Source organism: Canis lupus, chromosome 11 (assembly GCF_003254725.2).
Source record: "Canis lupus dingo isolate Sandy chromosome 11, ASM325472v2, whole genome shotgun sequence".
Classification (NCBI taxonomy): domain Eukaryota; kingdom Metazoa; phylum Chordata; class Mammalia; order Carnivora; family Canidae; genus Canis; species Canis lupus.
Window position 1 is genome coordinate 63,794,040 of NC_064253.1, and position 17,719 is coordinate 63,811,758.

Genomic DNA, 17,719 nt, shown 5'->3' on the forward strand with positions numbered 1-17,719 from the left:
CAATGGGAAACATATCAACCTTGTCAAATGGCAGTGGTCCTGGACACACCTGCTGGTTTTTCTTCTGGGGTTGTCCTCTTTCTTGGTTTTCCATACCTTTCGCCTGCTTTACTCCTTCCTTTCATCCTTAAGGCTCAGCTTCAGGATCACTGCCAGCTCCACTGGTTGCCCCAGGCTGGGGGAGGGTCCCTACTCCCTATCTGCACCACACCTGAGTATTTCCTTAGCACTGCAGTCACCAAAAGGTCTTATCATGGTGTTTATGTCTGCCTCCCCAGCAGGCTATGAGCCTCATAGGGGCAAAAATCAAAAGCTGTTCTTCCTTTAGTCCTCTTTGTTCAGTGTCTAGCACAGGAATTGGTACATAAGAATCCTCAGTATAGGGATGCCTGGGTGGCTCAGCAGTTGAGCATCTGCCTTCAGCTCAGGGTGTGATCCCAGGGTCCCAGGATCAAGTCCCACGTCGGGCTCCCCGTAGGGAGCCTGCTCCTCCATCTGCCTGTGTCTCTGCCTTTCTGTCTCTCTCTGTGTGTCTCATGAATAAATAAATAAAATCTTAAAAAGAAAAAGAATCCTCAGTATATGTTGAATGAATGAATGAACAAGTGGGTAAAGCTTCTTGACCTCCCGGCTTCAGGTGATTTCACATCCACTATACTTCAGCTGTCTCTTCTTACAGCTTGTCCCCTGGCCCTTGTACCTAGGACTGAGCCCAAAGAAGATTCCAACTCAGCCATCAGCCAGGTTCAGGTCTAACAGCTGAGCTAGCCACTGAGGATCCTGCCAAACAAATGCCAGAGGGAACACTTAAAATACCAAGAAATAACAAAATACTTGTTTTCATGGGGGTGGGGGAGTGGGGGGGCATTGAGGATTAGAGCCTATAACATAGAATGTGATAATGCCTGATTCTTTCCTAACCTGACATTCCTTGAGCTTCTCAGTCTAGCCCTGGTAGTACTGAAGCTCAGCTGCTACATTCTGCAAGTCCCACACCTCCCTCATGATCATGAGGCTCTACTACTAAACCCTATTCTTTTTTTTTTCTTAAAGATTGTATTTATTCACGAGAGACACAGAGAGAGGCAGAGACACAGGCAGAGGGAGAAGCAGGCTCCTCTTGGGAGCTTGCTTGAGTCGAAGACAGATAGATGCTCAACCGCTGAGCCACCCAGGCATCTTTAACTATTCTTAACATAAAATATGATTTAGCTTCCATTAAGATTCATAACCGAGATCATGAGTTATGAGCTAATGATGTGCTACTAACCAATTAAGATTGTATACTTTAAATGGGATTATAGGCCTCCATTACTATTTGATAAAAGTATTAAGCTGAAGCTATAAATACAATTTCATTTTGCAAGCTGTTTCTCTACGAGGACTTTTATCTGACTACTGCAACATGATTTTCCTCTTTGTCAGACAAGACAGGCCATCATCTTCTCCAAGGTCTATAAACTCAGGAAGACTACTAATAAAAGCACATAAAACAAACAACAGAAAACCAAAAATAGACCAGAGCAAAGCAATAAGGAATTATAAACTAACTTTAATTATATCAACAGGAAGAAGTTCAAACCATGTTGAGAATTTATATTTTAAAGTTTTAACCTAGCTCATATATATTCTAACTGTAACATAATCCTCTAAAGATAAAAGTATCTTGAGATGGCAAATGGACAGAACAATCGTTTAGGTAGCATCTAGGAATATTGCTACAATTACTTTACATAAATAGAAATCCATGTCTTTATTAGTAAGGTATCACATCTTAGAGTAAAAATTCACATAGGACAGGCTTATAAATATACATAAATCTCAAAATCAATTTCAAGTGAACATTAGGTACACAATTATTATAAAACAAATATAACCCATCAGTGTCTATTTAAAGGCAGTTTTTACAAAATAGTATCTTGTAGACAGTCTCAAAAAAGTATATTAATACTCCTGGAGCCAGATTGTTCCAGCATATCAGCGTGTCTGCGGGAATAAGGCATGTGGAGAAGCTGCATTCATTCTTTCAGGTGGACACTGTACGTGATGAAATGGTAACTACTCTAGTGACCCGGGTGAATGCCACAACCACTGCAACACCCCGTCACTAGAGAGTCACTTACCCTCCAGAAGGATGGAACTGAACAGCTATTTGCCTAATAACAAATGTGGGGGTAAGGGGGCTGAAAACAGTCAAGCATCAGTATATTTTAAGTGAAAAATCTCAAAAAGCTTGATGATTCACTTCAATATTCAGTCTCCAGATGTATTTAAAATCACACTAGCATAGCCACTATTTTTGTGAAAAGGAACTTAGACTTAGGTTGTTTATTAAATATAAAAAGCAAAGAAGTCCAACTTGAAACTAAATAACTGAATATCTGAATAAGGAATCTAAATACAAATTATGTGTAGGTTGTATCAACATGCCATTTACTTAATTAACATTAGCCTTAGCTTCTTAACTAAAAGTATAGACAAGTCAAACTCAAGAGTGATACTTTATACATTCTTAACCATTCATATAATGCAGAGTGGAGGCGGCAAGGCTTAATAAAGGAATCCTTTCTACAAACTAAATTCCTAAAAACTCAAGGGTAGTGTTGCCTATAATATGCACAATGCGGTATCTCTTGGGTTTTAGAGTATTCAAGAGATCAGTAAGAGGAACAATCCTGACAAAGACCTTCACATGGGCATGGCATGTATCTATAGGCATTTATGTACAAACACACACAGACCTCATCATGTATGTACAAATATATATATATACACACACTCAGAATAATCAAACTGTCCACTAAACATAACCGGTTCTGTTTAGAGAACAAGTATATACACTACAATTATATACAACAAAGTATATACATCTCAGCATCTGGCCTAGTGAAGGGGTTCTCAAACATTTTTCCACTAGGACACACGAGAGAGATGCCATAGTCACGTGTGTAAAACTCTCCCCTGGGTGTAACAGATTTAGATAGTGCTTAAAAAGAAATCTACAGGGAAATTAATTACTCTGAAACCTTGTAATCCCCACCATGAAGAGCAATTCACCAGTAAGAGTCATTCATGATCGCCACAGCTTAGAGAAATTAAAACTGCTGCTTACTCGGTTCTGAATTTACTGCAACAGAGTTGAGCAGCTGAAACAGAGACCACAAAGCCTGAAATCTTTATCATCTGGCCCTTGACAGAAAAAGTTTGTGGACCCCAGGCGAGGGCGAAGAATGACACACAACCTCAGTGGTAACATCTTGGAAGCACAAAATCCAGAATCTGGACAGTAAATTTAATTACAAGAAGTTGTAGTAAAAACCGTCTGGGATGAAAAATCCATCCCTGACCTGTCCGAACTTTCTGATTTGACAAAAGTCAATTTAAAAATCATTGAATATAAAAAAAAATCACTGAATATGGCTCCTGCATTTTGTCTGAAATAATGGTCATAAATTCAACTTTGAGACTACAGTGGAACTATAATAGGACATTGGGTTCCAAAAGAGAAGACCTGGGGTTTTAGGCAAATCACTTCTAAAACATTAAGGCAAATACACTCTTCCAGGATTGTCCAATCTGTGTATTAAAAACAAAAACAAAAAACAAAAACCTATTAAAAGCACTAACATGGCTGATAAAGATTTTAAATGTTTTTGAGAAGAAAGTTTAAGAAAAATGTACCTCTTTCCCCAAACAGAACTACAAAAGTCCTCCTATTTATTGTGAATCAGTAAAGGGGGGAGAGGGGGAGCACCTACCTAATTTAAATGTGGAGAGTGGATTCCATTTAATAAACATACTAATGAGTGTGGATAAAGACACAAATATGTAGGAAATCTTTTCACCTTCCTAGGCCTCAGCTGCCTTCTTGTAAAACTAGTGCATTAGGTTAAATGATCTCTAAAGTTCTTACCAGCACTGGTCATTTTTTTTTCCAGCATTGGTCATTTATGCCAAATGACTAGCCTCAGTTTCTTCATCTGTAAAATTGGATTAACAAAACAATCTATCTCCTACGGGTATTGTGAGAATTAAATGGGTTAATCCCCATAAAGTGCTTAGAACAGCACTAAATACATTTAGCTGTTATTATGGTTCTACTCTGGCACTTTATATATTAAAAAAACAAACTGGCCACTGGCCATCAGGGAAATACAAATCAAAACCACAATGAGATACCACCTCACACCAGTGAGAATGGGGAAAATTAACAAAGCAGGAAACCACAAATGTTGGAGAGGATGTGGAGAAAGGGGAACCCTCCTGCACTGTTGGTGGGAATGTGAACTGGTGCAGCCACTCTGGAAAACTGTGTGGAGGTTCCTCAAAGAGTTAAAAATAGATCTGCCCTATGACCCAGCAATTGCCCTGCTGAGGATTTACCCCAAAGATACAGATGCAGTGAAATGGCAGGACACCTGCACCCCGATGTTTCTAGCAGCAATGTCCACAATAGCCAAACTGTGGAAAGAGCCTCGGTGTCCATCGAAAGATGAATGGATAAAGAAGATGTGGTCTATGTATACAATGGAATATTACTCAGCCATTAGAAATGACAAATACCCACCATTTGAATTGACGTGGATGGAACTGGAGGGTATTATGCTGAGTGAAATAAGTCAATCGGAGAAGGACAAACATTATATGGTCTCATTCATTTGGGGAATATAAAAAATAGTGAAAGGGAATAAAGGGGAAAGGAAAAAAAAATGAGTGGGAAATATCAGAAAGGGAGACAGAACATGAAGACTCCTAACTCTGGGAAAGGAACTAAGGGTGGTGGAAGGGGAGGTGGGTGGGGGTGGGGGTGACTGGGTGACAGGCACTGAGGGGGGCACTTGATGGGATGAGCACTGGGTGCAATTCTATATGTTGGCAAATTGAACACCAAAAATAAATAAATTTATAAAATCAACCAATCAATCAATAAATAATAAAAAAATAAAGAAAAAACATAAAACATTGGTTAGGCATCTCCCCTATGACAAGTACTATATGGAAATTGAGAATGCAGAGATAAAACAGAAATTTACTCTCAATTAGGTAAGAATAAATGAAACTGAAGTCTACAGAATTTTAATTTCAGTGTGCCTATAAACTAACAATCCTCTGAAATGACAGTCAAATGCTGTTCTGCATCCCTGCTCTGTTAATTCTTATTTGCGAAGAATAATTATTGTTAAAAGTATCAATTAAGGTTCACTGCAGGGCAAAACAGCATTGGTACTCACGGACTCTGTGTTTCAAAGGTTCAGTGTTTGCTAAAGAAATGGTTTATGGTTTGATCACAGGTGAAAATAGAAAAACGCCAGCCAGGCTGGCACTGTATATGAAATACAAGCCTCTGAACCACACAAAGTTGCTGCAAGAGTACAGCTTCACTTACTTCTTCTGTCCAACCAAGTGTTTGCTGAGTGCCTAGAGTGTAGCAGCGTCTGTTAAGATGAGCAACAAGAAATGGTCCCTGCATTAGGGAGCTAGCAAGGGAGCGCAAGCAATGGATTGCAGGAAAGTGTGGTGAACGACAGGATGGGGAAGCCCAGCGTGCTGTGGGAGCATGTGGGGGGGACCCCAACCTATCTAGTCCAGGAGATTGGAAGAAATATAGAAGCTGTGAGCTGAAAGAGTTTAGCAAGCACCAGAAGTGGAAGAGTCTGGACACAGGCAACACCGTGAGAGATGACTTGAGAGCAACTGTCTTGCAGGGACGTTGCAAGTGAGGAACGGTAGCAAAAGATGATTTTGGAGGTAATTGAAATGGATTTCATTTTACCCTAATGGCAATTAGAAGTCAGAAAAAGTTCTAAGTACAAATATGCAAGACTGGTTATGGATGTGGAAATAATTCGTGAAATAATTGGCTTGACTTGAAATATAAGCAGAGGGAAAATCCGTTAATGTATTCCTTCCCTGCCTGCTATAGAGGCTAGCCCGGCTCTCTTTAGTCTTAACCTATTTATAGCTGAAATACTATATACATAAGAGAGTGACGTATAAAAATATTTGCCTTCTTATTTACACAGTGGGTGCCTGCATACTCTGTATCCCCAATACTGAACAACCACTATAGTTCAGAAGGTATGCACAGGCCACCCTCAGCGGGATGGGAGGGCTTAGCTCCAAGGCCATGGCAAGGAGGTGGAGCCACAGACTGGAGCCAGATGACCTGAGTTTGAATCCTACCCAGTTCTTTTGCTCACTTAATGTCATTTAAACTCTCCCCACCTGCAATGAGGATTATTTCTCCCTACATCACTTGGTAGACTGTGTGTCATAGAAGCTCAACGTTTTCTTTGTTTTTGTACAGTTCCAGAATTTGAAAGCTCTCCCCTCAGGCAGACTTTCACCCTGCCAGTGAATTCCAAAGATGGCTTTAGAAATCAGTCTCCATTCTTGTTTAATCACAAAATCCACAAAATTGGAGCCAGGTCTAAAGCAAGGAAGGGGGCAAGCCAGAGGACTGCAAAACTCTACAATGGAAATCCATCAGCAACTCAAAGACACCCCATAGACTCTTTTCCTGTGAATGGGCTGTTAGCACAGATATTTAGAACAAAGGAACATTTGGGCTCCTTTGAAAAAAGGGAATGCACAAAGTCAAGGCTTTATGATAAGTTCTGCTAACTGCTGGTCCAGTTTACAAGTCTGAACTTGTTGGAATGGAAACTCTAGGTGAATTCACTCTAGGGGTCATCTCCCATTTTCTGATTTAAAAAAGAAATTTCATCTATAAAAAGTTTCTACTCCAAATCCCCACAATCTCCAAAAATGTTGTTTTTCAAAATGCCTTAAATTTTTTATTAAGATGATTTGCCTATTATAAAACATAGTTAACCATGTTCCATGGATCTCGACTCTGACAACAGAATTAGCTGTAACCACAGATGAATCACGTAACTTATAAAATACAGTAATAGAAGAGTCCAAATTCTAACCACTATGAATGCTCTTATTTTTTTATCATTAATTAATATCATTAATATAGTTTTACGTCCTCAAGAACACTCACAGTTCTGTTTCTGACCTTTCCAAACAGCAGTAACAAATATTTTCTCATAACTACTAAGGAGAAATTTCAAGTAAATACGAATGATTATCTTATCATTGTAATCTTTCCCATTCTCCCCCATCAGCTGTGTAAACATCCAAACACACTCAGGGAAATTGAAAACTTCTCCTTAAAAGGCTGATTGTGAACTAGGGCCATCCAGTGAAGTGCTCTTTAGTAATGCTTCAAGTAACTCTCCTGAGCTGTAGTTGGAAGAGTAAAGGTTGTTGAGAATCCCTATGCCTTGCTCTTTCTCTACCTTGCTACATGTTATCGGACCAAGTAGCCAAGGCCACATGGCGTGTGGGTCACCAAAAAAAGACAGCTTTCCTTGACCTCAAATCCCATTCAGTAAGATGGCACTAATAATTTTCATCAAGCCAACTCAGAGATGTTATGAAGCTCAAATAAGAAAACACATTTGAAAGTGCTTAGAAAAAAATTTTTAAGTACTTTCCAAAAGTATGGGATCAATATTAAACAATCCTCTTTGATTAGAAAAGCAGCTTGCTCTTTCTTCCAAAAAACTGAAATCATAGCAGTCTTTTTATTTAAATAAGAAAAGCTAAAATTATACTGCATATTCTTTAAAAATATATTTATACTAAAGACTTTCTAATCCGTTTAACATGTTGGCTTTGTAGCTGTGGTTAAGGGGTTCCCATCAATAAGTAGAAGGTCAGGGCAACAATGAGAAGCAAACAAAATGGAGAGGAGAAGGTTTGATAGGCAGCTGATGGCATAAAAATATCTTCATACTTGTAAATACTGACAACACGCTCCGAAGTCGGTGGTGAGTCTATGTCGTGTCGGGTGATAGAGCCTTCAAGGAAAGAAGGAAGAGGACAGTTAAAAAAAAAAAAAAAACAGATTTAAAATGTTGTATGCAAACAAGAGAAAGACTAGACAAGTCTTTAGCATCAAATACATAAGTAGAAATTATAAAGATCTGGAATCAGGAATTAGAGCTAATCATCAGAATTCTCCACAACTGTATATATATAGAAATACAGGGCAGCTTGGGTGGCTCAGCGGTTTAGCGCCACCTTCAGCCCAGGGCGTGATCCTGGAGACCCGGGATCCAGTCCCACCTCAGGCTCCCTGCATGGAGCCTGCTTCTCCCTCTGCCTGTGTCTCTGCCTCTCTCTCTATCTGTGACTCTCATTAATAAATAAATAAAATATTTTTAAAAATACAAAAGAACATCGAAATGACCTAAATATACCTCCAAAGACTGGCTCTCATGAATCCACACTCCCACTACCTGAACAATAGTGCTGTTCTCTCCATTTCACCCCACTTTGTTGCTGCTCAGTATTGTATGAATGCCTACTTTCAAGGTCTCTAACGAGTTTTATCCTACTCCTACGATCAGGAAAACTGTATGTTGATTTCAACAGCAAGAGCTACTATTTTTATTCCCCTCAAATATGCCTTTTATATACGGATCATCAACATTTCTGATGACGCTATGCTTGCTTAGAGATGGCAGGCTCTGTCACTGGCTGTGGTAGATGAAGTGGTGGCCTGCCCAGGTCAGATCAGAGAGTGTGTGGGTGTGCTCTGTGTGCATCTGTAGGTCTGAGAGTCAGAATGAGGTGGAATGGTACAGAGGGTAGGAGGGTTAAGATACCAAACAAGTGGTTGGACTAGAGACATTTTTATAAACTGGTTAGATGTGTAAAGAGAAAAAGGCTGTGCACTTATTATGCACCCCATTCATAGTGCTTGACCTCCTGAATAAGCCACATAGAACTTGGCTTAAAGAGACTACAGGCATGTGAGTTCAGAGCAAAGGTTTCCTTGGAAATAGCGCTCAGAGTGAGGGTTTTTTAAAAAATCCTATCTGCTAGGGAGGCCCTGCCAAATTTGACATGTTAATTCCCTGCTCCAGCATCTGTGCCCACTCATGCCAAGTCCTCAGGTTGGCAGAAATTTTTCTTTCAACAGATCCACTCACCTCTCCCATCTAACCTAACCTGGTCATGTACCTGGTGACTGGTCATGTACATAGGCTCCTAGGCATAACCATGCACCTCTGCTTCCCTTGAGGGAAACCTAATCCCATATCCCCTTTAAACCCTAGCTTAATGTGTATTTGATCAATAGAGAGGTATTTAATCAATAAAGGGTATACAAGCCTGTAGATGGGGTAGGAATATGCTTGTTCTGTTTGAGGACAGTGAAAACAACCAAAGCCCTGGAGGGCTAATCAGATGAAGTGGGATCAGACTTGAGTGGGGCCCAATATATTAGGCTATTATTATTCCATTTATGTCAGACGATGACTTTCTGAAGTACAGCACCTTACAATTTGTAAAGGAACTTCAAATACTTGTTTTCATTTAATGCTCACAATGATCCTATGAAGTCGGTATTATCATCACCCCCATTTTATTTTATTTTTTTTAAGATTTATTTATTTATTTATTCATGAGAAACACAGAGAGAGAGAGGCAGAGACACAGGCAGAGGGAGAAGCAGGCTCCATGCAGCCTGATGTGGGACTCGATCCCAGGTCTCCAGGATCACACCCTGGGCTGCAGGCGGCGCTAAACCGCTGCGCCACAGGGACTGCCCCAATCACCCCCATTTTAGATACAAAGAAATTGAAGTTCAGAACTCAGATGAAGGCTGGGTATTGCTACCAACGGGAAAAACCCATGCTCAAATTTAAAGTTTTAGGCTCCAATTCCCACCATTTTAAATGAGTCCATTTTTCCGGGATGAGATAGAATTTACTTCCGTGAGTACTAGAAGTACCCAAAGATATAACTGCAGATCCATTGTTGGGATCTTGGGAAATAAGCAAATGGGAAAGGTATCACAAATCTGGAGGCATCCAAATGTTTTTCCAATTAGAAACAGGCAATAAAAGGCAGCTTTTAGGTGGCTCAGTTGAGCATCTGCCTTCGGCTCAGGTCACAATCTTGGGGGTCCTGAGATCAAGCCCCACGTCAGGCTCCCTGTTGAGCAGGGAGCCTGCTTCTCCCTCTCCTTCTGCACCTCCCCCCTGCTCATGCTCTGGCTTGCTCTCTCAAAATGAATACATAAAAAATTAAAAAAAAAAAAAACAGGCAAAAAAGGTATAAAATCTCCAGACCAATCCCTGGAAACACTTTGAAAAAGAAGAATAGAAAAAGACAACCCAGATCAGATTAGGCAACTGAGAGTTGATGAACACACAGCAGAGAAAGACTCAATTGCTGGGAGCCGGAATGAGTTCTCCTACAAAGACCATGAACAACTCACTTCCATGCTTAGGCTGTTAGGCTTGATCAGACAGGAGGAACGCTGACACCATGTAACTTGTTTTTGGCAGCCTCCAAAAGGTCTAATGATACGCTTGGGTCTTTGACAGGGTCTGCTCAAGAGCCTTGCCACCCAAAGTGAGGTCGTCAATGTACGCTTGGGTCTTTGCCGGGGTCTGCTCAAGAGCCTTGCCACCCAAAGTGAGGTCGTCAATAAACCAGCATCCACTGGGAAGCTGGTTAGAAATGCAGAATCTCAGGTCCCACCCCAGACCTACTGAAACTGCATTTTATTTTTATTTATTTATTTATTTATTTATTTATTTATTTATTTATTTATTTTATTTTTTTTTTTATTTTTTAAAATTTTATTTATCTATTCATAAGACACAGAGAGAGGCAGAGACATAGGCAGAGGGAGGAGAAGCAGGCACCATAAAGAAGTCCCATGCGGGACTCGATCCTGGAACTCCAGGAGCACAACCTGAGCCAAAGGCAGATGCCCAACTGCTTGAGCCACCCAGGCGTCCCTGAAACTGCATTTTAATGATACAACCAGGCAATTCCTGTACACATTAAAATTTGAGGAGCAATGGGCTAAATTATAGGATAATTTGGTGGATGTGTGACTACCAGGACAGTCATAAAGTGAACACTAATGATAATGAGATGCTTGGTGCCCATCTCTGCAGAAGTCTCCAGATGCCCTTTCCTGTTCTGTATTTTTTAGATTTAGAGCACAGGAGCTAAGAGTACTCACTGACTTTGCAGTCAGTGAGTTCTAGGACTGAATTTTAGTTCCTCCACTAATTAGTTGTATAGCCTTGAGCAATTCCTTAATCTCTCTAAAATGAGGATGATACTATCTATACCTCTCAAGGATGTGGTAAGGAGTAAATGAGAATGTTGTGAGAATTGAATACAGCACATACCCCCACATACAGCAGACACATGATCTGTTCCATGAAGCCGGTAGCTCATCATACGCTACCTTGTGCCGTGCTAGCTATGTATGAGTATTACTGTCCATTTGTATGTCCACGTATATAGTAAGTCCATTACAATTTCCTACAGGCAGGATCATATCTCCTCTTTCCTTTACATTATCCAAAGGGCTGACCACTCTCTTGCCCAGTAAATAATGAACACGAGCAAAACAGCACCTGGTGTTTAATCCAGATGCCACAATGTAAGCTTACCCTGAATGGCTGGACCCCAAGCAAACAGGTAATACCAACTCAAATGCAGATCGACAATTGTTTCATCTCTGGGAACGTTCACAGGGCGTTTAAATCTGCAGGTGACCCGATTGTTCTCAAAGACTCCTTCTTCATCCCTGGCAGGATTTCTCTGGATCTCCTTTGCCCACTGGCCTACATTATAGAAGTGCTGTATGCGGACCCTGCCATTGTCATCGTGGACACAGGCCATGACGTCATCACCACCCTAACATGAAAAACGAGGAAGGAAAAAGTCAAAGGTGCATCTTTTGCAAACTTCTCTGCTAGGAAGAAATTTCACTCAGATATATCCATTACCTCTGTAATTTGAAATCCCACCCCTCAAAATTATTTTTTATTTAAAAAGCTTTAACCAAATTGATGGAATTTAGCATCACAAGAGCTGAAATCAGGTACCTCCCAGTGTGCTATTCAGAAAATACATCACCAGCTATTGAGTTTTCCTGCTGAAAAATGCAAACCAAACCTAATCATGAAGAAACAATCAAACCCAAAGTGAGAGTTATTCTACAAAAAAGGATTACAAAAAGTACTTAAACAATCTTCAAAAGACCAATATCATAAAAAAAACAAAAGGCTAAGAAATCATTTCTTTTTTTTTTTTTAATTTATTTATTCATGAGAGACACACAGAGAGAGGCAGAGACAGGCAGAGGGAGAAGCAGGCTCCATGTAGGAAGCCCAATGTGGGACTCGATCCCAGGATGTGGGGATCACGCCCTGGGCCAAAGGCAGATGCTCAACCGCTGAGCCACCCAGGCGTCCCAGAAATCATTTCTTTTCTTTTTTTTTTTTTTCAGAAATCATTTCAAAATAAAGAAGACTAAAGATTCATGACAACTAATAGTGTTCCTAGACAGAATCTTAATTCATAAAATAAGAATTTCTATAAAGAGTAGTATTGGGGGGGCGGAATGCCTGGGTTGTTCAGTCAGTTAAGCATCTGGTTTCGGCTCAGGTCATAATCCTGGGGTCCTGGGATTGAACATGGCATTCAGCTCCCCACTCTTCAGGGGGGTCTCCTTCTCCCTCTCCTTCTGTCTCTCCTCCCACTCGTTCTCTCTCTCTTGAATAAACTCTTTCAAAAAAAAAAGTAGTATTGGCACAATGGGCAATGATACTATCATATTAATATTAAACTTCCTGAATTTAACAAATAGATTGAATCTCTAAAGTTTCCAGAAAATAAAAATAAAAGCAAGTAGTAGCAGCAACAGCAGGGGAAATAAAGCATGTGGCAAAATCTCATTATTTAAAAAAAAAAGTTCTGGAAGTAGATAGTGGTGATGGTTGCACCCTATGGACATAACTGAAGCCACTGAGGTGCACATTTTTAATGGTTAAAATGGTAGACTTTACATTCTGTACACTGTACACAACAAAAAGAAAGTTGTTTGGTGAATCTTTGTGAAGCATATGTATTGCACTGCCCTTGCAGTTGTCTGTACATTTAAGCTTTTTAAAAACAGATCCAGGGGCTGGCTCCCTGGGCAGCTCAGTGGTTTAGCGCCTGCCTTCGGCCCAGGGCGTGATCCGGGAGTCCCACATTGGGCTCCCTGCGTGGAGCCTGCTTCTCTCTCTGCCTGTGTCTCTGCTTCTCTTTCTCTTGCTCTGTGTCTCTCATGAATAAATAAATAAAGTCTTTAAAAAAATAAAGAAATAAAAAGAATAAAAATAAAAACAGGTCCAAAAAAATGGGGTGCCGGGATGGCTCACTCGGTGGAGCATGAGACTCTTGATCTCGGGGTTGCAGGTTCGAGCCCCATTCTGGATATAGAGATTACTTAAAAATAAAATCTTTTAAAAAAGAAAAAAACAGGTCCAAAAAGTTAAAGACATCCATCAACTATAACAAATATACCATTCTGTGGGGGATGCTGATAATGGGGAAGGCTATGCGTGTGTGGGGCAGGGAGCATATGGATATTTTCTGTACCTCGTTTCAATTCTGCTGTGAACCTAAAACTGCTCTAAAAATAAAGTCTCAAAAAAAAGTTCTCATTTTTAAAAACCCAATAATATACCATTTCAAAAAAGTTTAAGACTATTAAAAAGGAGTTCATTTTGCTTTTCCTTTGCATCTGGTTTTGAAAACATTTTCAGCTGTGCTTCTCTTTGGAATAACAGGAGAAGAAAAGAGATTTATCTGTTAAAGGCCTTCAGATAGGGCAGCCCGGGTGACTCAGCGGTTTAGCGCCATCTTCAGCCCAGGTTGCGGTCCTGGAGACCCGGGATAGAGTCCCACATTGGGCTCCCTGCGTGGAGCTTGCTTCTCCCTCTGCCTGTGTCTCTGCCTCTCTCTCTCTCTCTCTCTCTCTGGTCTCTCATGAATAAATAAATAAAATCTTTAAAAAAAAAAAAAGCCTTCAGATAGCAAAATGTCAAACATAGAGGTGCCTGAGTGGCTCAGTCAGTCAAGCATCCAACTCTTGGTTTTGGTTCAGGTCATGAGTTGGTCCGAGGGTTGTGGGTTATTGTTAAGCTGGTTCGGGTCATGATCTCAGGGTCCTGGGATAGAGTCCCAAGTCAGGATCCATGCTCAGCGGGGAGTCTGCTTGAGGATTCTCACTCTCCCTCCCCCCTCCCCCCACTTGCGCTCTCTAAAATAAATAAATAAATCTTTTTTGAAAAAAAGCCAAACATAAAATTAGAACATGTCTTACTCAACCTCCCTCCTCTGAGTGCCCTAATCTTAAAAGCTGCACTATGGGTGCAAATGCATTCTAGGATGGGAAATGGTCAATTGCATTGCAAGCCAGTTTCTGGGATGGCACACACCTGCTGTTCCTCTCACTGACCCTAAAGTGGAAGACAAGAGATGCAGATTCACATCCATGCAGTCTTACCAGTTAGGCCCATTGTCTTACTGCCTGGACTGGCTTCGGTAGCAGCTCATTCTTCTGGTGACCTTTCCAAGAACAAAGTCACTGGAGTTCTGACTGCATAGCCTGATCCTCCAGTCTCTACTTAACACCCACCTACAACCCATCAACAATCCATAAGCGAACACAGCGCTGCCTTCAAAAGATATCCCAGATCTGAGCACTTCTCACCACTCCCACTGCTGCTGGCCTATCTGAGCTGACCTCCTGTCATTGCAGGAGCCTCAAGACAGGCCAGGTGAAGAGAAGAAGGAGGCTCCTCTTGGCAGAGCAGGAGCATGTGCAAAGGTACAGAGGCCCAAGAAAGTCTGGCTGTCTGGGAAGCAGGCTGCCACAGTGAGATGGCAAATGATGGGAGGAGGGAAGAGCATAGCAGAGGCACAGAAAGAGCAGAGGTAAGAGATGGACAGCTGCTTGGGATCCAGACACCCGTCCTGATCCTGGTCCCTGGTTTTTCTGAGGTCCAGATGTGTTCTTGCCTATGCATACTGCAGAAGACTGAATTGTTGGCCTTACTGCTTCATTCCCTGGTAGGAGTGTTATATCCCCACACCTTCACAGGGCCTCTTGGGAAGGGGAGTGAAATTCCCTCTCCCTTCATTCTGGCCTTGGCCGTGTGATTTACTTTGAGCAATGGAATGTTAGCAGATATGATGTGAGCAGAGGTTTGAAATAGGCTTGGAGGGCTCTTGCCCTTCTGTCTCTGCCATGAAAACAACATGCCCTGTTAGCTGCTGGTTCCAGAATGATTAGAAAAAGCCCGAATCCAATTCATGGGCTGGAGCCAAGCCCAGCTGAACCCTGTCCAATTCACACACACGTGGGCAAGAAATAAATGCTTATAAGCCATGTGGTTTTGGAAGCTCTCCTTGCAGCATTACTGCCATAATAACTAATAAACCCAGGCACCACAAGATACCTCGTATTCCCATAACCAACCCTTCCTTTTCTGTTTAAGCTAGCTTCATTTTTTTTAACTTGCAATCAGAGAGCCACAGCTAATATAATCGTTACGCCGCTTTTATCACTTTATTTCCTTTGCTTTGAGAAAGAAAATCAAATGCTAGAAATTCACACATTTAACAGAGGCATGGTAGCTTGGAGAAACCATGCCCATTCTCCAAAATCTAAAGTAGCACAGCAAACTAAAGGGGAAAAAAAAAATCATCTCTTATCATGATTTGCATCTTACCATTTTCTTGTCTGAAGAGAATCCAACTGCTACCCAACCATCTGTGTCAGCACTCAGCTCAAATTCCACATCAGCCCCTATCATCCGGTAGCTAAGGAAGTAGTCACAGGTCTCCGCATTGCAGCCCGGTTTGCCATATCTAGAGGATGTATCAAAACAGCACTGCTGCTTCATCTACTTATTCACAATACATTACGAAGGCAACAATATGTTAGGCATAGTGAAGCAAGATTATCACATAAATTAGCTCTTTGCTACCAGGGATCTGAAAACCACAATTTCACTCGGGAGAGACCGTGGAGAGTATCTGCTCCTTTTTATCTACATACAACCTGAGGACCAGAGATGGGAAGGGGATTGCTTGCGTGGTTGAGTCAGTAGCTGCAACAGGACTTGCACGTGGGCCTCACGTGCAACCAGGGTTCTCAGCATTATTTCAGAGTTTTCTCAGATATTACTTATTACTGAATCATTTCAGAATCCCTTTCAGAGGCAGAAATTCTCCGAGTGAATAAACTAATAAGCTGTCTTTGTGAATTAAATGTACACCAATTTCTTTTTACTTAGACATTTTAACACAGCTAAATTAACAAAAACATACAAATTAAATATAAACTACAAAACCCGGAGCATTTAAGTTCTCAGCATTCATGTGATGGATGATGTCGTTTTACTGAAGGCAGATTTTGCTTACCTGCATGGGGTCTCTCTGACTACACTGTGCGGGATCTCTTGGTTGAGCTCGTTCTTACTACTAACTACGATTACGATTCCACCTCCCTCCACTTTAATCTGTTTGAACTGCTGTAAAACCCTCATACATACGACACATGAAATGAAACCTCATCTGGTATTCACTGAGCATGAACGCATCGTTGATTTATAAAATCTGCCTTTGCTCTATTGGGCTACTTGGTGCTAACATAATTACAAATTGGGACTGTAGAGTACAGAGCAGTATAAACTGGTTATCCAGATAATCAGATTATGCAAACATTAATCTTTTTAAGAAGCATGAATGAAATGGAAACATAGATTTAAATTTTCTTTACAGAGGACTTGTGGATCCTTTAAAATCAGAAAGGTCTAGTGGAGGAAGGTTGTTTTACGCCATTTTCCAAATAACAGAACCCTGTAGCAATGGGTGAGACAATCGAAGGTCAGGTGGAAGGTATCTGTAGGCACATGCCACCAGGCTGGCAGGTACCCTGAATGGCTGGGAAGAGATGTAAGCTCAGGACAATGCAGAACACGGTGAAAATGCTGGATGGAAGTAAGGGAAAGCTACAGGAAGAGTGAGTGGGCCAGAAAGTAAGTCACCCTGAAGCCAGCAGGTACTGAAATTCCTTCTTTTTTTGAAAATGTCCCCCAATCACCAGACTTAACATTGCTGGCCATCTTCCTCAATAATTGTATTATTTGGATTCTTAAAAATTCCTTGGAGGGGTGCCTGGGTGGCTCAGTTGGTTAAACGTCTGCTTTCAGCTCAGGTCATGCTCCCAGCATCCTGGGATCAAGCACTGCATCAGGCTTTCTGCTCAGCGAGGAGTCTGCTTTTCTTTCTCCCTCCTCCTTCCCCTGACTCGTGCTCTCTCTCTCTCAAATAAATACAATCTTAAAAAAAATTCCTTAAAAATACCCTTGTAATCCAAAGAGAACTGAAAACCCCTTTGTTCAAGTTTTTCTCATTAGACCTTGAGCGTTGAACAAAAGAAAATTAAAAACTTTCAGTACCGTGGCCACCATGACCTTTACTCAAGGGCAATTTATTTTAGGAAATAACAATTTCAAAGAGGAGGCAGCTTTTCCAACAAAAAAAGAGCTGTCTATACTAGTGTTCGCTAGCTCACCCCATTATGCTTTAATAGAACACTGCTAGCAATCACGTAGGGAGTCACTAAACCAGAGATAACAAGCTAACTACAATAACCCGTGTTCAAGGACTAGTTAGTATTATCCAGAGATCCCTAAGTCATGACTTAATTGAGAAGGCATTGGGTCTTAGACGTGTCTATCATGGTCTGTCCCACTCACAGCCCTAATAAAATATAGCTTGTGCCATGTGATTCTTTTTCATATAGCCAATTAATTAGGAGTAGATACTT

The 17,719-nt window shown here is 41.0% G+C and overlaps 1 protein-coding gene and 1 long non-coding RNA gene across 4 annotated transcripts in view; one reads left to right on the plus strand and one right to left on the minus strand.

The window, feature by feature from the left end:
- Positions 1–17,719, plus strand: part of LOC125756079 (uncharacterized) — a 52,976-nt gene that overhangs the window by 14,122 nt on the left and 21,135 nt on the right. Inside the window, exons 2-3 of one of the 3 annotated variants that reach the window (XR_007414133.1) lie at positions 11,643–11,779; positions 14,642–14,817. This is a non-coding gene — a long non-coding RNA (uncharacterized LOC125756079). The remainder of the gene's footprint in view (positions 1–11,642; positions 11,780–14,641; positions 14,818–17,719) is intronic. The other 2 variants (XR_007414132.1, XR_007414131.1) reach the window with 2 other exon arrangements.
- Positions 1,533–17,719, minus strand: part of FRRS1L (ferric chelate reductase 1 like) — a 29,907-nt gene continuing 13,720 nt past the window's right edge. The window contains exons 3-5 of the mRNA XM_025432686.3: positions 15,615–15,753; positions 11,499–11,745; positions 1,533–7,871 (exon numbers count right to left, since the gene is read on the minus strand). Coding sequence (XP_025288471.2) covers positions 7,699–7,871; positions 11,499–11,745; positions 15,615–15,753 — 559 coding nt within the window. The 3' untranslated portion in view covers positions 1,533–7,698. The remainder of the gene's footprint in view (positions 7,872–11,498; positions 11,746–15,614; positions 15,754–17,719) is intronic.